The sequence below is a fragment of the Mustela lutreola genome, chromosome 5 (assembly GCF_030435805.1).
Source record: "Mustela lutreola isolate mMusLut2 chromosome 5, mMusLut2.pri, whole genome shotgun sequence".
In the NCBI taxonomy this organism is placed as follows: domain Eukaryota; kingdom Metazoa; phylum Chordata; class Mammalia; order Carnivora; family Mustelidae; genus Mustela; species Mustela lutreola.
The window spans coordinates 74,328,736-74,354,233 of NC_081294.1; the positions used below are offsets into that span (position 1 = coordinate 74,328,736).

The 25,498-nt window shown below is 51.9% G+C and overlaps 1 protein-coding gene across 1 annotated transcript in view; it reads left to right on the forward strand.

The window, feature by feature from the left end:
• Positions 1 to 14,680, forward strand: part of TGFBI (transforming growth factor beta induced) — a 32,460-nt gene extending 17,780 nt beyond the window's left edge. Inside the window, exons 7-17 of the mRNA XM_059174639.1 lie at positions 1,637 to 1,778; positions 4,282 to 4,494; positions 5,309 to 5,446; positions 5,993 to 6,138; positions 6,826 to 6,962; positions 7,737 to 7,867; positions 10,298 to 10,422; positions 11,693 to 11,795; positions 12,364 to 12,443; positions 13,505 to 13,529; positions 14,018 to 14,680. Of these exons, the coding sequence (XP_059030622.1) occupies positions 1,637 to 1,778; positions 4,282 to 4,494; positions 5,309 to 5,446; positions 5,993 to 6,138; positions 6,826 to 6,962; positions 7,737 to 7,867; positions 10,298 to 10,422; positions 11,693 to 11,795; positions 12,364 to 12,443; positions 13,505 to 13,529; positions 14,018 to 14,058 (1,281 nt within the window). The 3' untranslated portion in view covers positions 14,059 to 14,680. The remainder of the gene's footprint in view (positions 1 to 1,636; positions 1,779 to 4,281; positions 4,495 to 5,308; positions 5,447 to 5,992; positions 6,139 to 6,825; positions 6,963 to 7,736; positions 7,868 to 10,297; positions 10,423 to 11,692; positions 11,796 to 12,363; positions 12,444 to 13,504; positions 13,530 to 14,017) is intronic.
• The last annotated feature ends 10,818 nt before the right edge of the window (positions 14,681 to 25,498 follow it).

Genomic DNA, 25,498 nt, shown 5'->3' on the forward strand with positions numbered 1-25,498 from the left:
TGTGTCTCCAGGGGACCCCTGTCCCAGCCACCCTCAGGTTTCCTTGGATCCCAGACAAGCAGAGAGGTCAAGGGAGTTTGGGTTTGACCTCTGGCCTGGCTTCTACCCACTCTGCAGCCACAGAACACCATTCCTTCAGCCCTGCCCAGCATGAGTTTGTCTTCGGACTGGAGCGGCAAGCTGGCATTGCTCTTGGCAGTGGCTGCTCAGAGGAAGTGAACACAGGCTGCCCCGTCAGGGTTTTTGCCCTGATTCAAGGAGAACTTCCTGACCACAAAGGATACCAAGGGGGGGTTGCGGAGGCTCCTCCCCTGGAGATCTCCAACACACAGAGACAAACACCCTGGGGCTGGCCCAGCAGGGATGTGGCCTCAGGAAGTGGCTCTGCAGGGAACCCTGCTCTCTCAGCTCTCCTTCTGGGTCACTTCAAGGTCAGGGGTCTGCGAGGAAATGATACGTCCCCACAAAGTTGGTGGCACCTCTTGATTAACCATGTATAACCCCCACTGAGTAACATCCTCTTACTGTAGGTTTGACAAATGTTCCCTCTCTTCTCCCTCCCCTTGGGGCCTCCCTACACCCATCTTTCCTTCCGCTAACACATACTTCAGTACCCGCTCCTGGCCTGGCGGTGTTCTACCTGCCGGGGGTATACAGGTGAATGAGACAGACAAATTTCTGTCCTCCGTGGCACTTTCGTTCTTCCCGAGAGACAGACCAGATGCACACGAGGTAGCCATGGACAGGGCTAGGCATTGGGGAGTCGGGGAGTGGTGAGCCGAGGGACCCTGTTGGCACTGGGTGGTCAGGGAGGGTGTCTCTGGAAGAGGTGAATTCAGATATGAGGACTGGAGGATGAGAATGGCCAGTTACGTGAAAGGCAGGGGTCGGAGCACAGCGAGCAGAGCAGAAGGCAAGGGCAAAGGCTCCGGGGCAAGCATAGTAAGAAGGAGGCGGGCAGGGCCAGAACAAAGAAATGTACACAACGAGAGTGTGTGGCATGGAAGCAGCAGAGCAGCAGGGGCCAGAGCCTGCAGGGCTGCAGACGGGGCCAAGGGGTGTATCCCCAACCCCGGGGCAGCGGGAGGCCCCTTCTGCTTTTAGAATATCCTAGGACTCCTCTGTGGAAACGGGTGATGTTATCCTTCCACTCCTGGAGCTCACAGAAGGAGCATTGCCCAGAGCTATTTAAGTATTACGCAAGGAGGACACAAGCTGAAAATTCGTACAACGGACTCTTCTTGGTCTGAGGGCAGCGGCGGGGTGGGGGGAGGATGGTCATGGGGGCAACGCCAAGTTGGCTACCTAGAAAAGCGATAACTATAATCAAGTCCCAGTGAAGGGATAGGAGTCAGAGAAGCCAAGAAAGGAGGAAGGGCAGAGGGAATGGCCAGGCCAAAGCCTGGGGTGGGAAGGCCGCAGGCAGAGGAAGTCATTGAGAAATGGCCAGAGTGGTGGGGGCTCAGTCCTGACAAGGTCCCCGGAGGACACCAAGAGAGGTGAGCTTTGGCGTCTTGTCATTTCTTCTAGGAGTCTGAAGCGCTTCACAGGAGGCCTGGTGAGGCGGCGCCTGCCTCTTGTCTACAGAGCCTCCCAGAGCCTTCAGGCAACTCTCCTTCCTCTCCCTGCCCCGCAGGCTGCTGTGGCCGCATCTGGGCTCAACACCGTGCTGGAAGGGGATGGCCAGTTCACGCTCCTGGCCCCTACCAACGAGGCCTTCGAGAAGATCCCTGCTGAAACCTTGAACAGGATCCTAGGTGACCCAGAAGCCCTGAGAGGTGAGCACCCCTGAGTGCCGTTGGAACGGCCACACTGAACCCGAGGCCTGCTCTTGCACAAGATGTACAGTCTGTGCACCATCCTGTCCCATTGCTCCCATCGGGCCCTGTCTCTGCAGAGGCCAGAGCAGAGACCTGGTCAGAGGGACAAGGAGAGAACCCAGCAGCCTTTGTCCGGCAGCAGTTGTGCTGAGGAACAAGGCAAGGCTGGAGGTCCAAAGCAGGCCCTGGCCAGACTCAGAAAGAGCTAAAGATGCTCAAAACCAGAGCAAGTCTGCCAAGCAGGCAGCAGCTTGGAAGTGTGGGGAGGAGATGGCCGGTCCTGGCGTCCTTAGAATGGGGCCATCGTGTTGACCCTTGAACTCTTCCTGTCTGGCCAGGGACCTCGTGGATAATCCAAAATGAAATTAATAACCAGTTAGAGTTGACTTGACTTCAGAGCTGGGTCCTTCCACGCCTCCTCAGTGAGCTGCTTGGTTAGGGGTACGTTGATTTATTGCTGGAGGAGAAGGAAGGACCCAGCACATGTGAGAGGGGAGGGGAATGAAGGCCGGGCTCGGCCACTGACCCCTGCATCTCCTGCAGAGAGGAGCAGCCCCCTGGTCCTCTGTGTACCCAAACACACTTATTACTCCCAAATACAATCTAGGGATGACTTCGTTTCCTTGGAGTCTATTCAACTCACCTTCAAACTGTGCGATTTAAAATACCTACTATATTTCAGAGGCCCGATAAGTGCAAAATGCTCTCCCTTCAGCCACGCAGGGCTGGCAAGGGCACTTTTCTGAAAGCACAGATGGGGATCCGTTGTGTCCAGATGTCACAGTGCCTCCGTGCCTGGCCTGTGGCATGAACCCAGGTCCCCAAAGGAAATGTGGTACAGGCTTGTCTGCAAGGAAGTTTAAGCCTGGTTGGAATTAAAAACAGGTCGTGGGATCTGAAGCGGTGAGCGCTATGACACAGACGCCCCCGTGGTGGTGGGCATGAGGGCGGGGGTGGGGCACGTGCTGCCAGAGGGGTCCCGAGGCTTCCCAAAGGAGCTGGGACGTGGGCGCATCTCCGCATACTGAACTTTCTATTTGGAGCTGTGTTCTCCCTTAAACTGCTTTTGTACAGAACACGTTTTCATCTTTGAAGATATCAGAACTCTTGCTGTAAGAAAAGGCAGCCGTAATTTATTCCTTTTGCACACTGCCTTTTCCTGCTCAGTAACCCGTTTGCTGTGAGACCAGGCCCTCGGTATAGGGGCGTCACTGGCTGGCTCAAAGGCAGAGGGACAGGAGTCCAGCCTCACAGGCTCGGCTGTTTCTGGTGGCTTGGCAGAGAGGCAAGAAGTAGCCTTGGGTTGGCGTGCCTTGTTTGAAGACTGGCTTCCAGCCTTGGCCCTGCTCTCCCTCCCCGTGGCCCTAGCAGGTCACCCTTACCCCACCCAGCCTTTACCTTCCTTCCCTTAGAAGCTAAATCCCCGAGACCTCGTTTCCATGGCAGCCTGCCTGTCCTTTCCCTTCCCGCCAGCCGAATGGCTTTCAAGGCCCCTGACACTCCTGTGGGAGCCCCGTGCCTCGTGCCTCTGTAGGCCTTCTGAGCTTCCTCCTGTCCGTGACGGTGCGGTTTGGGTTCCCACGCTCAGCACAGATTGAAACTTGCCTCTGCGGTGAGACTGTAAGGGAAAGGGCCCTGGTGACCTGGGGGAGTGGCCGTCCAGGAATCTGCCCCGCCTGGTGGGGGTCACGTCCCCCCGCTGCTCCTTGCAGCTTCCTCAGGACCCCCAGCCTCTGCCCTGTCCCTGAGAGCCACTCAGACAAGGAAATAAACTCTACTTATGACTTACGGGTAGAGTGAGGGGAGTGCCAAAGACCGTGTCTGACGGAGCACCATCCCTGAGCCTGAAGACAGATCCTGGCAGCTAGTGGGCCCTTGGGTAAAATGAACAAAAACAGGTAAAATGCGCAGATAATCTAGAACTCTCATTTGCTACAGTTTCCATCTTTCCCTATCAAATTTCAGGTTTTTCTAAAGGTCAGTAGATAAAAAGTCTGAGGGTAAACTCATTTTGAGGGTCAGACACTAATAGAATTCAGTCTCAAGTTCAGGTGCTAATAAGGGAGTCGCGAATGTTTGTTGGGTGTTGACTGTGTTGTCGGGCACTGGGCTGGGTGCGGTACATTCCGGGCTTCAGGTCCTCCTTACACCATCCCCAGGAGATGAATGCTAGGCTTATCTCGACCTGAGGAGGAAGTTGAGGCTCCCAGGGGCTCCATGACTTGCCCAGGGCCCCATAGCGGGTAAGTGGCCAAGCTGGGATTCAGACTCAGGCAGTCTGCCTGCTGACTCGGGACAGCAGCAGGAGGAGAGGAGGCCGTAGGTGGCGCAGTCCTCAGCCTCATCTCCAGGTCCGTGTCAGAGAGAACAGAATCCTCACAGTCATGGTGGCTGTGAGCTGGCCTCTGAGATTAGCCTAGAGCCAGCACGGCCCTTAATCTGTGTCTGTTTTGGTCCCCAGACCTGCTGAACAACCACATCCTGAAGTCGGCCATGTGTGCAGAAGCCATCGTTGCAGGGATGTCCATGGAGACCCTGGAGGGCACCACCCTGGAGGTGGGCTGCAGCGGGGACATGCTCACCATCAATGGGAAGGCCATCATCTCCAATAAAGACACGCTGGCCACCAATGGTGTGATCCACTACATTGATGAGCTGCTCATCCCGGACTCAGGTGAGCCAGGCCTCCAAGGCCATGATCCTGCCAGGCCTGCTGGCCCCTCTGCCATCTGCAGTTGGGGTCCTTGGGGGAATTCAGAGATCGTGGGGGTCATTTCCTTGCAAGCACCCAGCTCACAGCCCCTCAGGGGAGAGGGCCTGTGCAGCTGGCAGGTCATGGCCAGACTGTGAAGAATCTTGAGCCGCAAGCCTAGGTGTCCAGGCGTCACTTTGGAGGCATCAGAGAGCTGTTGAGGGGAGCCGGGAAGGGATTGACTCAATCCCAGAAGCCGTTCAGGAGATCAGCCTGCTCTGGTTGGGCGCAGAGGGCCATTTGCTGGCCTCTGAGCACCCGCCATCTCACTGAGCCTGGGAGAAATGACAGAGTGGACTTTGGCTTGGGCTTTGTGCAGCAGGCTAGCCCCATTCTGGAATTCCAGGGAGGTCGGTTGCCCAGAAGTGAAGCAATTTCACAGAAGAAAACCAAACCAGAAGTGAGCTTTCTGTGGGTGTGGTCACTGGCATCATGGGACCCTCAGAAGCCACCACACAGACCACGCTGTCTTGCCGCAGGCCTTAGACGGCACCCTGGCTGAAGGCAACGACAGAGACTGGCCTCTGCCTCCCACTCCTCACCTCCCTGCCCTGCCCAGGGAGACCTAGGGGACCACGGGCCTGATGACACGAGCCCGCTGTGCCGCTGCGGGGCTGAGAGGGCTGTTGACTCACGAGATGACATTCCTGCTGGCGTGCGTCATGCTGTGGGGTGGACGGAGGATAAATGAAAACAGCACTTGTAACTTTTGAACCTGCGTTCTCTTTCCTTGCAGCCAAGACGCTGTTTGAGTTGGCTGCGGAGTCTGATGTTTCCACAGCCGTTGACCTTTTCAGACAGGCTGGCCTTGGCACTCATCTCTCCGGAAAGGAGCAGTTGACCCTCCTGGCCCCCATGAATTCTGTATTCAAAGGTAACGTGGTGAGGGCAGTCCCAGGAGCGGGTCACCTCCACAGCACCCTCCTAGAGGGACAGCACCCCGCCAGCGTTAGTGCTTCCACCGGCTCACCCGAAACCTCAGGGGCTCTGCTGTATCATCTGGCAGAGCAGAGAATGCATTTGGGGGTCTGGTCTTCAAATCAATCCAATCCAAGAGTTTGCAGCTGGCCAGAGAGCGCCTTTTTATTCGCAGAATCAACTGCTCATGTGATCGGCAGAAGGTCAGAGCGAGGATACAGCTGAGCCTTGGCCGAGGGGAAGGCGGAAGACAGGGCCAAGGGGTGTCTGTGCCTCCCCCTCCCTCCACGGGCAAAACTCCAGACACCCTCAATTATCTAGACCCTCTTGTGTTTGGTTGATTTTCAGAAGATGCCAGATGTTAAGGAATATTGGCAGCCTCCCTGGATTTCTCAATCTCCCATTTTCAAGTGCAAGGAGGGTTGGGCTTCCCACTGCATTTGTCTCCCCTTCTCTTCCTTTCTGGAGCATGCCTCTGGACCGAACCCACCTTCTCTTGCAGATGGAACCCCTAACATCGATGCACATACAAGGAATTTGCTTCTGAATCACATGGTTAAAGACCAGCTAGCTTCCAAGTATCTGTATCATGGACAGACCCTGGACACTCTGGGTGGCAAAAAACTGAGAGTTTTTGTTTATCGCAATGTAAGTTCTGGCTCCTGAATCATGCTCTTTCTTTGCCTCAGCTCTAAGAAATGGAAGCTGTATTAAAGAAAAAAAATTTTATATATGTGGGTATGTAGCATATAGCTGACTAGGTAGGCAGTGGTCCACATCGAGCTCAGTGTGATCAACAGGGGCAGAGGGATGGAGATTTTGAATCCTTAGCTTATGCGAAGAGAAGCCTTCTGAACTGAAACACAGCTCTCCCTGGTCCCAAAGTTTCTCTTTTCCCTTCTCCTGTCTGTTTTCTATCTTCAAACTCAACGGTTACTGTGGACTCTCAGCCAGAAAGCACAGTACAACACAGGTGTATTCCTTGGGACCTGCCAGTACCAGTGACTAAAGACAGTTGTCATCTGTTAAAGTCAACAATTCAGTAGAGTTGATCTATTGATCTCATCATTGCCGATGGACCTCACGTGTACTGGGACAGTCTCATCGTGGGGCCTCTCTGTAACTCCAGTGGGGCCCAGTGGCCCTTTCTCCTTAAGGAACACTATTTTTATTTTTCCTTTCCTGGAGAAAACATGACATTTTATCCTCCCTGTAATGACCCGCTCTAGCACACATTCACTGCTCTGTGCGGTTGAAGACACAGCGTGTGCCTGGAGCACATCAGGAGGCCTCATTAGGGTGGATGACCTATGTCTGCCCCTCTTTGGTATACAGAGCCTGTGTATCGAGAACAGCTGCATTGCTGCCCACGACAAGAGGGGGAGATATGGGACGCTCTTCACCATGGACCGAATGCTCACCCCCCCGATGGGGACTGTCATGGACATCCTAAAGGGGGACAATCGCTTCAGGTAACCCGCCTCATGCCATGGAAGACTTCTGCCAAGGGTCAGGACGCTGGGTCTCAGCTATCTGTCAAGCTCCCTACTGCCTTGGGGGGTTCCATGAACACTGGCGGTGTCCTGGTGACCTTCCAGCCTGGGGATCTGGGAAGGGCGAGGCTCACACTGGAAGCTTATGTTGAGAAGAAGGGTTATTTCTGGGACTGTAATCCCCACATCATTGGGAACAGAGAGGGGGCTGCATTTTCATATGAAGGGCAAGAAAGATACCACACTCTCATATTGAGGTCCCAAGTAAGCTGAGAGCACCCCGTTTTGAGTGTGGGATGAGTCTCAGTCGGCACAATATCTCCTTGGGACCACTGAAGACTCCTTGCTGCTCCTTCTCAAGCTCCCTGTGTCACTTCGTTCTCTTGCCCCCTTTCTCCATTTCTGACCTGCTTGCTTACCCCTGGGTGCTGTGACACCGGAGCCAGGAGGCCCCCACCCCCTGCACTCCCCTGAATCACATCCCTAGGACCTGGTGGCTTGGCCTCTTCCTTCCTGCTCCCCCCACCCCCAGCCTCTGACCTCTGACTGTTTGATGGAGCTGAACATTTATGGAGAAAATATGCAGAATGGAGTCTTCCCTCCTTGTGCATGATGAGCAAGGGGTGAAAACCAGCAAGGGGGGTGTAAATTCTAGTTCTGGGGTCTGCCTCCCAGCAGTGGGGAGATATTTGGGAAAGTGGGTATCCCCTCCCTATCACAGGCAGGTGACATTTTCTCTGTGTGTCTCCCTAGCATGCTAGTGGCCGCCATCCAGTCTGCTGGGCTGACGGAGGTGCTCAACAGGGAAGGGGTCTACACAGTCTTTGCTCCTACAAATGAGGCCTTCCAAGCCATGCCACCAGAAGAGCTGAACAAACTCTTGGGTAAAGACCAAGCGAAGTATATTTTGCATAGTTTCTGACGTGACTGGAATCGTCAGGGGACCAGCAGGAAACAGGGGGCTCATTACCAAGGGTTTGACTGAAAGGAACCTAATGGAGAGACTGCAGAAGTGTGGGCAGGAGTAAGGGACCAGCAAAGGATGAGGACACCCAGGGAAAAGTGTTTCCCACCGCAGGCCCGGGGCTGGGGAAGGCCAGGGGGAGGAGGGAACGGGGAACCAGAGCTCAGGGGAGGGGCACAGGACAGCAACCAGAGCCCACATGCAGCTGCGGGCAGAGCCAAGACAAGGGGGCCAGGAGTCCTTCAGCCTCCCTCTCCTCCCACAGGCCCATTGCGTGGGCCTCCTGTCAGCCATGAGAAGGTGGCAAGGGACCCTGGATGGCGTGCGTCACAGCGGTCAGTCTCCCTGGGTACCATGCAAGGCAGAGAAGAGTAGAGAGACACTGAGTGGGTAACAACGAGCCCCGTCACTGAGACATGTCTTCCCCGTGAGAACCTGTGAGGACAGCCATAATGAAGCCATTTACCTGTGTGAAATGTCCCTCAGGGCCAACGCTTTACCAGAGAAGCTCTTCCTGGCCCTGAGAAATTTAGCTGAGGATGTTTGAGAGATAACCCCAGTGCTTAAGGGCTTAGATTCCTGGATCACCTAAAAGCAGTTTTAATTCCTGGCTCTGGCATTCACCAGGTGAGTTAGGTCTAGCAAGTCCTTCAACCTCTCAGAGCTTCCGTTTTCCCATTAGAAAAATGAGGGTGCCTTGCTGTGTGGAGTGTGGAGTCAATGAGGTGTTGCCGGCAGTGCTGGGCACACGTCCTCCCCTGGTGATGGCTGCGATGACAGGGTTCGGGGTGCGGGTGTCGTGTGGAGCTCTGGTGCTCGCCTGTGGGCACACTTGGGCCCTCCCACAAAGGTGAACCTGAGGAGAAAGAGGAGGGAAGCTAGAGAAGAGAAGGAGGAGGAAGGTCCTGGGCCACCCTCTGGGCATGCCTCATCTACACCTTCCTTCCAGCCCCAGGGCAGGAAGGAACGTTCTATTCAGAAAGTTCAGGCTGCAGGCAGCTGCGGGCCGAATTTGTGTCCTGTTTAATAGTCTTGATTGCAAACGAATGCCTGTGTCTTTGATGCTGATGTATATTCCTGAGAAAAGGAGAGAAGTTCATTCTGAACATAAACTTTCCAGCCTCTCCTGGCCCAGCAGGAGTGGAATGTTCCCCAGATGGCCGTGAGCCTGCTCACTTCCCTCTCATTTTCAGTTGTGCAGGAGGAGGCTTGGACAAAACTTCCCACATGTGCCCTCTGCCAGGCCTGCAGGCAGGAAAAGACCCCCAGTGCTCCTGGGGGATAGAGGGCCAGCCAGGCGCAAGAGGTCAATCCAGGTATTAGATGTCTTGGAAGAAGGAGGCCCCCTGCCCTGGGGGCTGGCATGGTTCATCAGTTCCAGGCGGGATTTCTATAGAATGGGAATTCCCATCTGCCAAGTTGTGGGGTGTTTGGAAACCACATGATACCTGGTGGCTCCATTCCGCGGCACTAATGTGGATTTGTCTGTACCTAAGTGAACTCTCCAAAATGCTTTCAAAACTTCCTCCGCTCTTAGTTTCAAGATGCTAGAAATAGGCATCCAGAAGCCCTGGGGGACATCTAGCCACTTGGCTGGGAATGTGAGTATCAGGGCAGCCGTGATGGAAATGAGAGGACAGCTGGCAACTCGAAGAATTGCCTCCCACACTTAATTTGGAAAATGCCTGTGCACCTTTATGAGCAATCGGATGGTCTCCCCAGTTGGTGGAGAAGCTGATGTGGGCTGGAAGGAATGCCGAGACGTGAAGGGAGGGATGCTGCGGAGGGAATGCCCCCCTTAGCCCTGACCTCATCGGCTCCACGGGCCCCCCCCCCCCCAGACGGCAGCTGTTGAGTCTTTTAAGTTCTCCCTGCAGGAAACGGCTGCCCCAGAATATGCATTTGAGGGCAGAATGTGTAAATATTTCACTACTGTGTTATAACCGTCGGGAGCCACGCTGATGATGAAATGTCCCAGATGCCGGTGCTGGAAAGGTTCCTGACTTTCCAAGCAAATATTTAGCTCATGGAAAAATGAGTCATACTCACAGAGGAGTATGGATTAACTCCTTCTCGGCAGTACAGAGAGCTCTTGCTTAACCCAGCCGTTCCCGCCTTCCCCACTACAGAGGCAGATTCACGGCTACAGATGTGTGCCTCTATCCCCAGAGCCTCCGGCAGGCAGCCCATCAATGGGCTGAGCACACCCACCGTGTGCTCCTCACCTGGTCGCAGAGTTCTACATCGCGGCCATCACCGCTTGCCTCCCCTCCCGGCCCTTCTAGACGGCGGAGCTGGTTACCAGGCTTACAAGGAACTCTGCTCTCCCTTCTTTCCCACAAACCTGCAGGCAATGCCAAGGAGCTGGCCAACATCCTGAAATACCACATTGGCGACGAGATCCTGGTCAGTGGGGGCATCGGGGCCCTGGTGCGGCTGAAGTCTCTCCAGGGGGACAAGCTAGAAGTCAGCTCGGTGAGTGTGCCTGAGAACTAGGCGGCCAGCTGTGCATGCTGGGACCCCAGGGCACCTCCCAACCCCTGGGCCAGGGTTACACATAAACACACACACAAATACATACACACACACACACATACACACATAGAGTCTCGAAGGTGAACCTTGGATCTCTGAGGACATCCTGCCCAAAAACAGAAAAGAGAAAAGGGTCTTCGGGGAAATCAGGCGAGATGGTGCTTAGACACAAATAGAAACGTCTAGATTTGCTGGGGAATCAAGCGTCTGACTGGCATAGGGGAGAGGCCAGTAGGTCTTTCTTCCCTTAAGAAGATGATGGGCAATTTCTCATGCATCTTGAGGGATCAATCCCCAGTCCCCTTCTCACCCCATCCCTTCAAATCGGGGGCTCACCAAGCCCCACCATGACCCAGACTGTCCCTAGCGGCTTTTTCTTCAGATGCGCGGTCGCGAGCTACCCCTGGCTCTGCACCTTGATGACACGTGTTCCACTTTGAAGCTGCCTGAGGGGACATCCTCACTGGAGAGAGAGAACAGATGGGCAGCCAAGCTCAGTGAAGCTGCCTGTGGCCTGCCTGGCTGTACCAGCCAAGGTCACTGGACTTCCCTGTGGAGCCACCCATCTTCCAGAATCTGGCTAGCCCAGCCTCGGTGCCGGGCCCCTCTCTCCTGACCTTCAGCCATCCCTTTGCTTACCACTTTCCCTCTGGAGCCTGAGGATACAAGGAGGGAGACAGAACATGAGGACTTGTTGACTCCTAGTTTGGGGTCCCATCACAGCCTTCCATTCCCCCTTCCCCTTTGGGTCTGACCATGAGTTGTTCAGGAAGGACTGAGGTAGACACCTGGGTGCATTTCCTGTAAGAAAGGTGGGCCACTGAGGACAAGTGGAAGGAGCCCTACACCGACGCTGGAGGCCTGGCTTCTGTTTCCCGCTGTCCCACACCTACTTGGCTTAAAGGAGACCCCAGGGGGGTCTTGGTTTCTTTTTCTGCTAAGTGGGGTGGTAACACCCCCCTCTTCAGCCCACAGTGCTGAGAGGACAACGTGACAGCGTGGGGCGCTCTTCTGTAGATGACACTGCACTGAGCCACATGCCGATGTTAGAACGCGGCCACTGAGCTAAAGGCGTGTGGCTGGTAGAGGCCGTTCCATTCCCCAGCGTATCCCTCACGTCTAACACATGATCTGGCCTCTGGGAGCACTCAGGAAATTCACACTGAGTGAGCAAGATCCATGCGGTCTGTGTCGTCTCTTTTTCTCCCAGAAAAACAACATCGTGAATGTCAATAAGGAGCCAGTTGCAGAAGCTGACATCATGGCCACCAACGGCGTGGTCTACGCCATCTCCAGCGTCCTGCAGCCTCCAGGTAAGGTCCTAATCTAGCCCATGCCCCTCAGCCTGCAGCTGACCCTTCTGCACGCATGGCAGCTGGTGCTTGACAGGAAAACGAAAGATAAGAGCACGGGACATGCCACCCAGGGCCTCCATGGATGGTATCGCTGCAGCTGATTGAAAAGTGAATTAGGGAGTGTGGGTTTCCACTGTGCTGCGCTAGAAACTAGAGGACACGTTTCTTTTTGCTGAATTGCCGGTCTTAGCCCCACTTAGACACAGCCCACTTATTTGTCACCCATAGATGTGGTGAACGTGACTCCCAGCCCACATGTCTTAGGCCATCGTGCCTGATGGGAATTCTCTTTACCTCCAGCAAGACTGAACTTGGGTCCAGCCTCCGTCTGCACTGTACACTCACCTTTCTTTGCGTTCTTTCCCCATGGGCCACATTCCGCTGTGAACTAGAGAAAGTTATGAAGGAAAAAATCCATGGGAGAACGTGAACCAGCAAGCCCAACAGTGCCCCTCAGTCCTGCTTGCTGTCAGTGCTGTGCTAAGAGCATTGCTTTCACCAGTGTTGCATCTTCTTTTGTCTCCAGCCATCAAACCTCAGGAGCGAGGGGATGAACTTGCAGACTCTGCACTTGAAATCTTCAAACAGGCATCAGCATATTCCAGGGTGAGATGCCTCTAGGTTTGCCTGTGGTTGGAGCAGCCGTGGGTCCTCTGCTTGGGCCCATTCAGGGGGCTCTCCGGGTTCCTGTCTTCCTTCCTTGTGCTTTCCCAGGACTCTGTGAAACTTCTCCCCACTTCCATACAGGCATCCTTAGCACTGGCCTGAGTGGAGTTCTGAGGAAAGAGCCCTGGCAGCCCCTATTTCCTTTGTGAGCAAAAGCTGGGGCCTTTAAACTGAGGTCTCTGACCCTCATTCCATGGGTAAGCCACTGCTGGTGAGGACAGATAAAGCTCTGGAATTCATCTGTCCAAGGAAGGCCACCCATCCCGGATTCACCTTACCGGGCCTTGCCTGGCCTGAGCCTGGACCTCTAAATCCCCTTCTGTTTTTCATGGCATGGCCTGTCTTGGGGAAAGCTGGGGCTCTCTGAGCCAGTGGTGTGGGATCTGGATACAGGGCAGGTGTTGGGGGAACCTCCCTTCCTTGCCTCAGCTCTGCTTCCTCCTTAGAACGTCTCCGATTTTTCCTGCGCTTCTCTTTCTGCTCCCCAGCTTGCCCAGGGCCTAGAAGCCCCACTCAGTCTCCTTTGCTACTTTGCATGAGGTGGAGCCCTTCAGGAACCTGGGCACCTTATAGAAAGTTTGCCTTTCGAGAGAAGCTGCTGGAGGTGCTGTTACCCAGAGTCCTGGAGCTGGAATGTGTCCTTTACTTTTGGACAGAGGTTTTCTTTGTGACCCTTGAGAAGGGGACTTGGCCTTGAGCTCCTACTCTTGAGGGCCACCCACTATGCTGCCCCAGCTCCCCAAACTCTAGGCTGCACTCTCGGTGGAAGCCTGGCTTTGGGGTCTCCCAGAAATATCTATCCCAGACTCTACTTGGTTGGGGCTTACACTGTGTTTGGGGCTGCCAAGACCACCTGAGGGCCCTCTAGGACCCAGTAGCTACACACTCCCCTTCCTCTTCCTCACCCCCAGCATTTTTTCTGAGTAGGGGTAGCCATGGGGCCACGAGCCGGGGCAGGTACAACTTTCACTAGAAACCTGACACTTGGTGTTTTCTTTCAGGCCGCCCGGACCTCTGTGAAACTAGGTAAGTCTGGCCTGGGTTTAAAGTCCTCTGTACAGGTGCTCGGGCCTTCCCCCCTGCGCAGGCACAAACCTGCCATCCGCTGTATATAGATGAGAATGCCATGGTGCAATAAAACAAGTGTGGTCTTTGGGGTCAGACGCAGAACACCCAGTTCCCATCTCTGTGAGATGGAGATACTAAGAGCACCAGCCTTTGAAGGTTGCTGTGAGTTTTTGGCTTTGGGAACCTGGGAATATTGCATGTGCCGTTAGCAGGAGCACATGGTGGTTGAGGTCAAAGCTGGTAGATGGCAGAAGTCCCAGTTCCCATTACATCATGGACCGAGACATCACGATCTTTGTTCCATTGTGGAGTAAGACAGGACGTCTCCCAAACCAAAAAGCAGGGGGGCAGGGGAGGGTAGCAGGCGGAGGACCTAATGGCCCTGCACGTGGCTCTGTCCTAGACAGATACGCATCCTTTCCACTTAGGAAACTTCTCTCTTCCAGCCCCCGTGTATCAGCGGTTATTAGAGAGGATGAAACATTAGCGCGGAGGACATGGGAAGAACGCACATCGGCAGCTCACCGCCACTTTCTCTGAGTTTACCAAAGAGACTGAATGTTTCTGAAACCAAATATCACACTTCAGTGTACCTGGGCTGCACCAGAATGAGATCTGAGCCCTGGGTGGGTGGAGGGAGGAGGGAAAGAGATGTCTTTTTTTTTTTTTTTTTTTTTCCCCAAACATGGCTTGTTAACCCACTGCTTGTGGAGACCTGGATGTCCCTGCCCGATAGTCGCTTTTGAAAAGGACCTGTCCTGAATGTGGACTTTCCCGCCTGTGCCAAGTGCTCTGAAAAAGGGGGCTGAAGTTTTGTGGCGCTCACAGAACACAGATCAGGCAGTCCAGCATCATGGGGGTGGGTGGGGGGAGTCCTGGCACAGTTTTTGTAAAGCTCTTTCACAACTGGAGAAATGGCATCGTTATAAGCTATGAGTTGAATCGCTCTGTCAGACATGTCTTGTGCCTGCACGCGGCTTGGACGCTTCTTGGTGGCCCTGTCCAGGTAGGAAAGGGAGGGGAGAGAGAGAGAGAGCATGCAGAGCCCAGGATTTCCCAGGTGTGGCAGAGCCATCGTGTGTTTGTAATAATAAAACTAAAGAAACGTATTCCTGTGTGGACAGGAAGCGCGGGCCGGCCTGGGTATTCACCAGGTCAGGGGGCTGTCTGCTTCTTGGGGCTGTGCTGGTCCTTTCTGTGGAGATTGCACCCAGGAGCAGCGTGACAAGGAGCCCCAAGGGGATGGTCTGTGGGACATGCTCTATCTTTGTCGAACTCATTTTCCTTTCAGCCTCTATGGGCCCTGGGGGCTCGAGTCCTCTGTGTTCCCTTGCCTCTTCTTGTTGGCCGGAAGTCCCCATCTCCCATTCAGCCTTGTGACCCCTGCCTTGGTGTTGGACTTTTGAATGCTTGGCACTACGCTGTGGAGAGGTTCCTGCATGGTCCCATTATACAGATGAGGAGGCCGAGGCTCAGGAAAGGGACAGGCCCTGGGAGCACAGCAGATAGCTGAGCCGGGACCGGCACCCAAGCGTTCTGCCTCCCGGGGACCACCATTTGGCATGGGAGTCTGTCCAGGTTTTCCAGGCCCAATACCCCCTGTGCCAACCCTCACACAAATCCTTTGGTCTTCTCCATTTTGAAATATCCTCAGCACTGACAGCCTAGTGCAGCCAGAGCATCACCACCCTGCCTGTGTGGCCTTAAACTGTCAGGGCCTGTTCCCAGAATGGTCCCAGGGGGCTGACCAGAGCATCTCCATCTGAGGTCCATCCTGCAGAAGAAACAAGACGATTCCCACAAGATGCCTAGCACAGCATTAGGTATCCTGATTTCTATCCCGCTATCTGGTGTTGCTCAGGATCCATGCAGCTGAGAGCCCTTTTTTGGTGTCTGCCAAAGAGAGCCCCCTTACCTGGAGACAGGTCATTTTACCTCCAGGACCTAGAGACCGACACAGAACTCAGCACCATGATTGGGGACAGCGGTGGCGGCCCAGATGGAGCCTGTCCCGCTGAGTCTGGGGCAGACAGACACGACCTGTCATACCTACAGCCACTCATCCACCACTCCACAGCGCTCCTCGGTCCCTCCACAAATATCTGTGTGAGGCCTCAGTCTCGTGAAGCGTCCGTGCTCATGGGGAAGGATGCTGCACATTGGATAATGGTACTGTGGCCTGCGCTTCCGTGACAAATGAGGAAGAATCTGCGGAAGTAGGGATGGAGGAAGAGATGCTGGGAGCTCTTGGAAGTGAGGGGGGATGAGAGCCGGTGTAGGAGCTCTCCTGGAGGTGAAGGGCTCAGGGAGGGGTGTCCTGAGAGGTGACAGCCTTCTGCAGCTCCCCGTCCTGCTCCACGGCTCTGCCCTGCTCACCCAGCCCCAGGGGCCGTGCTGGCTGGGCTGCCAGTGACGGCTAGTTCTTGCTGGATATGCTGCCTCCATACTTGATTTAAGCACCCGAAATGCACAGCCCGGACTGACCAAGAAAACACCAGAATCCTAAGAAGCGGTTAGGATCACTTTTAAAGATCCCTTCATTTAAAATAAAAACCAACACAAGTTCCTTAAAAATGCCCAGACCCCTCCCTCTGTGCCTGTGATCGCTGCCCGGCCTCCATCCCAGCCTCCCTGACAAGGACACTCCACTTTTTCAGCTGGAGTGTCCTTCCTACATACTGAGCACCACACACAGCTGGTCCTGCCTTCCCTTCCCAGCCAAAAAAGATAAAGCTCTCTTTTTTGGGTCCTGATACCCCTCACCCCCACCTATGTTGTTCTTGGAGACCCCAGGCTAAGGATTAGGGGCTCCTATCTGGGAACGGATGCCCAGGGCTGGATGTTTGGGGGGACTGCTGGAGGGAGGTGTGCACCTGCCCCGTGTTCCCCTCCGACAGAAGGCCAGAGGGCAGCCCAACCAGGAGGTTGCTTAGTGCTGGGCTGACCCCTGCCCCTTGGGCCCCAGTGAGGAAAAGGAAGGAGTGGGAGGAAGGCCAAGCATTTTGCTAGTTCCCTTCTCTCTCTGCTGTCACTAGGCAGCTGGCAGGCCTTCGGGGTAGAGAGCACCGGAAAGACCCTGAGCACAAGGGCCCTGGCAGGGGAAATTTCCCTCTCTGCTTGAAGCCATAATTCAGTGTCATGGTCTGAGAGGAGCTGCCCGGAATACTGTGCTCAGAAAACTTTCCAAAGCCAGGAGAGAAGGCCATGGAATGAGGGATGGGCCCAGCGCCCTCTCCCGAGAAGTCAAATGAGGCCACTTCTGGCCATGCCTGCCTGGCAAAGAAAGAAACATCTTCTCCGTGGGATCCGGTGACCAAATCTGGAACCAAGGTGGTTCAGGGAAGTGCACACACTCCCAAGTGCTTACACACTCACATGTACACACTCTCACACGGTCACACATTCACACTCACACCCCTCCCCCCCCACACACACCCATCTGTAGGCCTGAAGGGGCTAAAGGACTCCAGACAGAGCCTCAGGCACAACTAACTTCTTGGTGGGGAGAGGACTCTGGGACCTGGGGGAGGGGTCCTTGTTGCTACCCAGGAACCTTCGGGCTGTGGTCTCAGGCCTATGGGAGACGACCACACAGACCATCCAGAGCAGGAGGCTGTCCCATCCGGAAGCACTTATCAATGAGAGAGACAATGGAGTGAGCACCCTGAAGAACGCGGGGGGCCGGGGAGGGGGCTCTGGGTGGAAAGAACAGTATGTCCTGATCACATTTTCATTGTGGTAAAATATACACAGCAGGGAATTTACCTTTTTAATCATTTTTTAAAAGATTGTTCATTTATTTGAGAGAGAGAGAGAAAGAGAGCAAGCACACATGAGTGGGGGGAGAGGCAGAGGGGAGACTCTCAAGCAGACTCTGCGCTGAGTGGGGAGCCCGATGGAGGGCTGGATCCCATGACCCACAAGATCACAACCTGAGTGGAAACCAAGAGCCAGACACACAACTGACTGAGCCATGCAGGTTCTTCTTTCCAACCATTTTAATAAAAATGAGTAGTTCTGTGGCATCAAGTACATTCCCATTGTAGTGCGATCATCTCCAGGATTCTTTTCATCTCATTGGGTGAAACTGAAACCCACTAAACACGAGCTCTGCATTCTCCTTCCCCCTGCTCACCCCCTCCCCCGGGCCTTGGTCATCTCTGTTTGACCTTCTGTCCCTATGAATTTGACCACTCTAGGTACCTCATATAAATGGAATCGTACAGTACTTGTTCTTGGGTGACTGGTTTTTTTGCCTTAGGCCACTTTCTGGGTTCGTCCATGTGATGGCATGTGTGCGAATGTCCTTCTTTTTCAAGGCTGAGGAATCTTCCATTGCTCATACGCCACATTCATCCATTGATGGAGGATGGGTTACTCCCACTCGCAGGCTATTGTGGATAACACCACTATGAACATGGGTGTACAAATATTTGAGTCCATTTTCAATTATTTGGGGTATATACCCCCAAAAAGAATTGCTGGATCGTATGGTAATCCCATCTTTAATTTTTTGAGGAAATGGGGCTCCTGGGTGTCTCGGTCAGTTGAGCACCTGACTCTGGATTTGGGCTCAGGTCGTGATCTCAGGGTCCTGGGACGGAGCCCCAGTGTTGGTGTCTGTGCTCAGCAGGGAGAAGCCTCCTTGTCCCTCTCCTCCTGCCCCTTCTCCCACCCCCGGGCACATGCATGCACGTGCTCTCTCTTTCTTTCTCAAATAAATAAAATCTTTAAAGTTTTGAGCAATTGCTATACCGCTTCCACAGTGGTTGTGCTATTTTACTTCCCACAAACAGTGCACAGGGGTTCAGTTTCTCCATGTCATTCTTGCCTTGCTGTTTTCTGTTTTTATAAAACCCATTCTAATGGATGTGGTTTTGATTTCATTTCATTCCCTAATTAGGAGCAATTTTGAGCATCTTTTCATGTGGTTATCAGCCCTTTGTATTTCTTTGGAGAAATATCTATTCAAGTCTTTGCCCAGTTTTGAATTACGTTATTGGCTTCTTGAATGTTACTGAAAATTCTTTATATATTCTGGATATTAATCTTTCATGAAATATATGATTTGCAAATATTTTCTCCCTTTCTGTGGGTTGCCTTTTAACTTTTTTTTTTTTTAAAGATTTTATTTATTTATTTGACATACAGAGATCACAAGTAGGCAGAGAGGCAGGCAGAGAGAGAGGAGAAAGCAGGCTCCCTGCTGAGCAGAGAGCCTGATTCGGGGCTCAATCCCAGGACCCTGGGATCATGACCTGAGCCGAAGGCAGAGGCTTTAACCCACTGAGCCACCCAGGCGCCACACCTTTTAACTTTGTTGATAGTGCCCATTGATGAGAAAAATGTTTAATTTTTATTAAGTCCAATTTGTCTGTCTTTCTTTTGTTCCCTATACTTTTGGTGCCATATGCTAGAGATTATTGTTGAATCCATTGTCGTAAAGCTTTTCCCCTATGTTTTCTCCCAGAAGTGTTTACGTTTAGATCCTTCACCCATTTTGAGTTAGTTTCTGTGTATGGTATAAGGGTCTGTGTTCATTTCATGCAAACATCCAGTTTTCACAGTCACATTTGTTGGAAAGACTGTCGCCTTCCTGTTGAATGGTCTTGCCACTATTATTGCAAATCATTTGGCCACATATGCAAGGTTTTATGCCTGTGCTCTGTTTCATTGGTCTATAGGTCTGTTTTCAATGAGTCAAGCCACACCGTCTTGATTGTTGTAGCTTTGTCGTGAGTTTTGAAATCAGGAATGTGAGTTGTCTGGTTTTTTTCAGTATTTTTTTTTTTTTTTGATATGCAGAGTCCCTTGGGATTTCATATGAGTTTCAGGATGGATTTTTATATTTCTGCAAAAAGACCTCATTGGGATATCACTGAAACTGTATATCACTTTGTGGTACAGTATAGACATCTTTGCAATACTAAGACTTTGAACCCATGAACACAGGATGTCTTTGGTTTATTTTTGTCCTCTTTAATTTCTTTCAACAGTGTTTTACTCTTTTCTACATATAAATCCTTCGTAGAACCTTGGTTAAATTAATTCCTGAGTGTTTAATTTGTTGATGATACTGTAAACGACATTGTTTTCTTGATTTCCCAGTTTGTGTTTAGAAGATTGCTTTGGCTTCAGGGTGGAGGGAAGGAGTGGAAGCTGGGAAACCAGTCAGGAGGCCATCAGAGCTATGCAGGCAAGAGATGACGGAGGACCAGGGTGGTCTCACTAGAGACGGAAGGACATGGAGGGATGAGGTCTATCCTGGAGGTAGGACAGACAGGATTTGGGATTAGGTGTGGAAGAAAAGGAGAATTCAAAGATGCTGATGTTTTCTATCTCAAACAGCTGGCTAAAAGCTGGTGTCCATTTTTCTAAAATGCAGAAGAGTGAAGGAGAGGCTATCAGAAGGAGAAAACTAATGACTCTACTTTGGATATTTGGAGTTGGGGAAGCCTTTTAAACATCGGAGTGGGATGTCAAAGAGGCTCCTCGATATCCAAGCCCGGAGCTCAGGGAAGAGGTCAGGACTGAGTTGAGGCGTTTGGAGTCATTGCATGTAAAAAATTATTCACACACAGTGCCTAGGTGAGATCACCTAGCAAGAGTGCACAGATAAAGAAGAGAGCCTTGAGATTCTCTGGCATCCGGAGGCCTGGCAGAAGAAGAGAAAGCTGCAAAAGACCGAAGAACTTGTGTGTGGAGCTGTGGATGCCAAGGAAGGAGAGCCTTCCAAGAGGCATGGCATGTCAGCCGTGTTAAGTTACTGGTGTGCCCACTGGATTGGGCCACGTGCATGTCATCAGTGGTCTCAGCAAGCACATGGTCAGTGCAGACAAGAGGACTGCATCTGGAGTGAGAGGGAACAAAGACAAAATGGATACATTTTGTAGTTTGAGTGTGAATAGAGACAATTTTCAGGGAATGAGAACCCTGTAGGTGAAAGAAAATCTAAAAATCGTTTACCCTTTTAGTTTCATCCTTCACGCCTGGTTCAGAAGGCCCTTCCACCATCCCTTGTGCACCCATTATCATAGTCTTAATAACTTATTCAGAGTCATTCTCTACTTCCTTTTTGGCTTCCCCTGTGAAGGTGTGAGCTGTTCTCTGTCACACCACTGTGTCCCAGCATCCAGCACAGGGTCTGGCCCACAGTAAGTGTTCAAAAGGAGTTACCCCAGAGCCTGGTTTCCAGACTGGCAATAACCCCTTGATTGAACAAGGTGGCCTTGGGTCCCTGTTGCCCACTGAAAAGGAAAAGGGAACTTTCCAGACACTTGGAGCATCTTTCCAGAAGGCTGTTAGGCATGTGGATTGGAGGAAACCTGGCTCCAGCGCTCTCCTCAGAGCTCTCCCAGCAAAGCAGAGGGTGGCCTTCTCTGGTCTGCTTCAGTCCACGCTGGCTAAGATCCTTGGCCCCCTCCCCTGCCCTTATTGGAGAGGGGGCACCTGTGGGCCAGCAGGCCCCAGGAGAAGGAAAACATCTGCTTCAGAGAACAGACAAATGGCTGGTTAATCACACCACAGAGCAAGTGACTTATCCTGAGCAGGTGACCTGGCCCTCTAACTCCCCTGGGGAGGAAATATCACACTTAGGTAGTTTCCCCCATTTCTAGGCTCCTCCTCCTCTAGTTGTATTGAAGGAAGAAGGTCTGAGGTTTGGGAGTAGCAGAGACAGAGGGGAAAGACTTTTGATTAAATATCCTCATTTGGGCGGAAATGAGTTTTTGAGTGAACAGATGGAAAAACCACTCTCTCCCCTGTCAGTAGGGCCTCTAAGTCCCTATGGCTTCCTGGCAACAGCCCATAAGTAATTCGAGCTCAAGGAAGCCATCTGCACGCAGGGACCTTTCCCCGGTGACAGCTTTCAGTCTGGCTCCAAGAAGTGGAGGGTGAGGGAGACAGCCCCGGTGGTGGCTGGTCACACCATGGTTGGGGAGGGGAACAACACGGGGCTAGGGTGTACACTCACACACGCGTGCAGGCACACACATACCTGTATCCTCAGTTCTTCCAACATACAAGCACAGTTCCTCAGAACATGCCAGAGAGCAAAGCAACAACAGTCTCTGAGCTGCCAAGATGCAGCCTCAAATCCCAGCCCTCCTCTGACAGGAAACACCACCATTCAGGTCCTATTAACTTCCTGCCTAGAGCAGGGTTTCCTGATGTTCCTTGAGCCAGGAGCTCCCAGAAAAGCTGGGACCCTGTCCTTGGGACCAAGTCCCTACAGTACAGGGTTTTGAGGACGACTCCCTCTGGAGCCCCACTCTACGTACCTTTCATACAGACCCGAATTCCCTAACACAACAAGTTTCTGGGGCACAGTAAGATCTCTGCCTTTTAAACATCCCACTTGGAGACACTGTCAATAAATACACGTTCATAAACATAAAATGAGTGGGCAGTTCACAGCCCCCCGGTTTCTGAGCCTCTAACTGTGCACAGAGGCAGCCGCTCACGGCACAGTGACACCAAGAGAGGGGAGAGAGCATGCTGCCACCAGGTCGAGAGGCCCTCTGATGGGCTCACGGGTGAGAAGCTCTGCAAACTTCAGGAGGGTGGGGAGATCTTCACCCCGAACTCAAAACCTTTTCAACATGACAGAATCCACACTATGTGAGAGTCCTTGAGCCCCTGAGTGACATGGAAACAACTTTATCTCTGGTCAGTTGTGACAGTTCCACCAGGAGGAATAACCCCCATGGAAAGTAAGTCTTTGAAGGTAATTCTCAATAGCCTATGTCTTTTTGGAAATCACGGAATTTACACCAGTAAATCATGAAAAATAAAAACCCTTTGGCTATCTTTCTAACTCCATTTTTAGCTTTAGGAAACTCTTATTTGTGAATCTTTATTTCCTAATGCACCCATCATTTTCTTGTTAATGTTTAAATTCGATTTGGCTTTGAATTACTCTAAGGCGAGAATTCAGGGTCTTTGTGAATAATGTCACCTCTCAATTTTTATCCCAGCACCAGGGATTCAACAGTTACTTCCTCTCCTGTTATATTGGTTTGCCTTCTCGGAGATACATTTGATTTTTATTCGTATCAACTTGTGTCTCGGGGCCATATTTTCTCATTTTCTGTTCCTTTGATTTGCATATCTGTGCTCACACCCATACCACACCCCTTAAATTGGTGTTAATTTAATGTCTTTTAATGTCTCCGATTTCTTTGCTTTTGAAGATAACTTTTTTCTTTTTGCAAAATTAACACTTTCTCCTTGTAAATGTTTTAGAAAATAGAAGCAGAAAGAAAAAGTAAAGATCGCCTATAACTCTACCAACCAGGGACAACCTTTGTCAAATGATCAGAGCACATTCTTTGGTTTTTGAGGTAAATGTGAGCATACGTGATGTATCATAACTTCCCTTTATTCTGCTAACATAAATTATTAATAAGCTTCAAAATAAAAGCAGAACAGGTGCTGTGGTAGATGGAATTTTGGAGGGGGGCTTCTGTGACCTTGGCTCTCTAGTTGTTACTCCCTCTTTGGCAAAAGATGATCCAGGTGGATCCAATCTAATCACACAGCTTTTTAAAAGCAGAATTTTCTCCAGCTGGTCGCGGAAGCGGAAGTCAGGCAGACAGTTGGTGTTTGAGAGGGGCTGGACACAGGGTTGTTCTTTGAAGTTCTAGCCAGTCAAGTGGGAAGCAAAGCAGGTAATATTTAGGAGCGAACCCATCCCCGGCTGAGAGCCAGCAAGGAAATGGGGGCCTTGAACCTACAACCCCCAAAAGCTAGGCTCTACCACCCACCTAAAAGCTTGGAAATGGATTCTTCCCAGAGACTCCAGGCAAGAGCCCACTGACAGCATGTCAGCCTAGGAGAGCCTGAGCAGGGAATGCAGTCAAGCCCACCCAGAATATTCATGAAACTGGGAAGCAATTGGTGTTGTTTTAAGCCAGTAGGTTTGTGGTAACTTCTTACTTGGCCCTAGACATTAATATCAGCCTTTAAACTAACAAACGACTAAAAAGAAAAACACATTTATCATCTTTCTGACTCTATTTTCAATATTACCAGAACCACTTTGGGGACTGAGCCTATGAATTTAGTTATATTTTTTCCACTCAGCATCTGCAATGGTCTCTCGATTGCCCTGGTTTCAAGGAAAGCCTGCGTCAAGATGGGGTCTCCAGGGTGGGGATTCAGGGCCAGGCTTCGAGACCCCTCTGTGCACCTGTTCCAGGAAGCAGGGGGATTCCCGGCCCTCAAATCTCTCCCAGACTCACCAAACACCTGCCTTGAGCAGGAGGTGTTCCCAGGCACACAGTCCTGGTGCCTGTGTGGCAGCTCAGCCCATGGCCGTCCACACCCACAGTGCCTCTGTATTTCACTGACAAATTAGGATGCATATCAACTGAGCACCTGATTATTCACAGGGCCTTCTGGAAACATGCCCAGCTTTGCATTCTCACACACTTAAAAGCCTGCAAGTTTCTGTCCTATAGCATCTATGGGTGGCCATAGGGCTGCCTGGTGGAAGAGGAATTGAATCACCAAGACCCTGGAATTCCACCAACCCACCCTCTGGCGCCAATCATAATAATCAGAGACCTCTCTCACCGAAGGCCTACTATACAAAGCCTTATGCTGTGTAGGTTATACTCACATTCCCTTTTATTACCTTAGTGTCTTAGTTTACAGAAGAAGAAACTGAGGGTCAGACAAGTTGCATGATTTACTCAAGGAAGTGTCGTTAATGATTAAGTCAGGGGGGAGGGGCCTCAGCTCAGTTGGTTAAGCCTCTTCCTTCTGCTAGGTTCAGGATCCCAGGGTCCTGAGATGGAGTCCTGCATTGGGCTCTCTTCTCAACTGAGAGTCTGCTTCTGCCTCTTCCTCTACTTCTCTCCCTGCTTGTGCGTGTTCTCTTGCTCTCTCTCTTTGCTCTCCCTCTCTCTCAAAATCTTAAGAAAACAAATAGATGAAGTCAGTGTTCTGACTCTGACTCTGGACTCTGGTAGCTACTACCTATAGGGTAGCCAAGGGGGATGTATGCACTTAGAAACAACCCACAGAGCAGTGGCTGTTTGTTTTAAGATTTATTTATATATTTATTTAGAGAGTGTGTGTTGAGGAGGGGGTCATAGGGAGAGAATCTCCAGCAGACTGTGGGCTGATCCTAACACGGGGCTTTGTGATCACGCCCTGAGCTGGAACCAGGAGCAGAGCCTCAATAACAGACTGAAACACCCAGGTACCACAGGAGCAGTGGTTCTTTTTTTTCTTCTTTTCTTTTTTTAAGATTTTATTTATTTGACAGACAGAAATCACAAGTAGGCAGAGAAGCAGGCAGGGGGGCGGTGGGAAGCAGGCTCCCTGCTGAGCAGAGAGCCCGATGCGGGGCTCCATCCCAAGACTCCGGGATCACAACCTGAGCCAAAGGCAGAGGCTTAACCCACTGAGCCATCCAGGCGCCCCAGGAGCAGTGGTTCTTAATCCTGCTGCAAGGTAGGAGCTGAAGCAACTTTCTAAAATCTGTAGGCCTGGACCTCAACAGCCATTCAGACACTAATTGGTTTTAAGGGAATTGGCAGTTCAAAACCCCTCCTGGGGATTTTAATGTGCAGAATAGAGGTTCTCCAGCACTGTCACGCTAAAGACTCCCCCCCACCCCCAGCCTTGTTATATATGCAGATTCCATAGTACAGCCTCCCATGGTTTCAGTTGGGGCAGGGTGAAGAGCAGGAATTAGCATATTTAACACATAGCCCAGGTCCGTGCTATTTAAACCTGGTAAAATGAAGATTCTAATTCAATAAACCTGAGCAGGAACCTCAGTTTCTGCCTTTCAAACAAGCTTCCAGCTGGCCTGAATGGTCCTGGTTGCAGGGACTACCTTTTAAGTGGCAAATGTCCCAGCAGACTTGAAAGAACTGCCCTAGACCAGTGTTTATCCGAATGTAGTGTGGGGACCG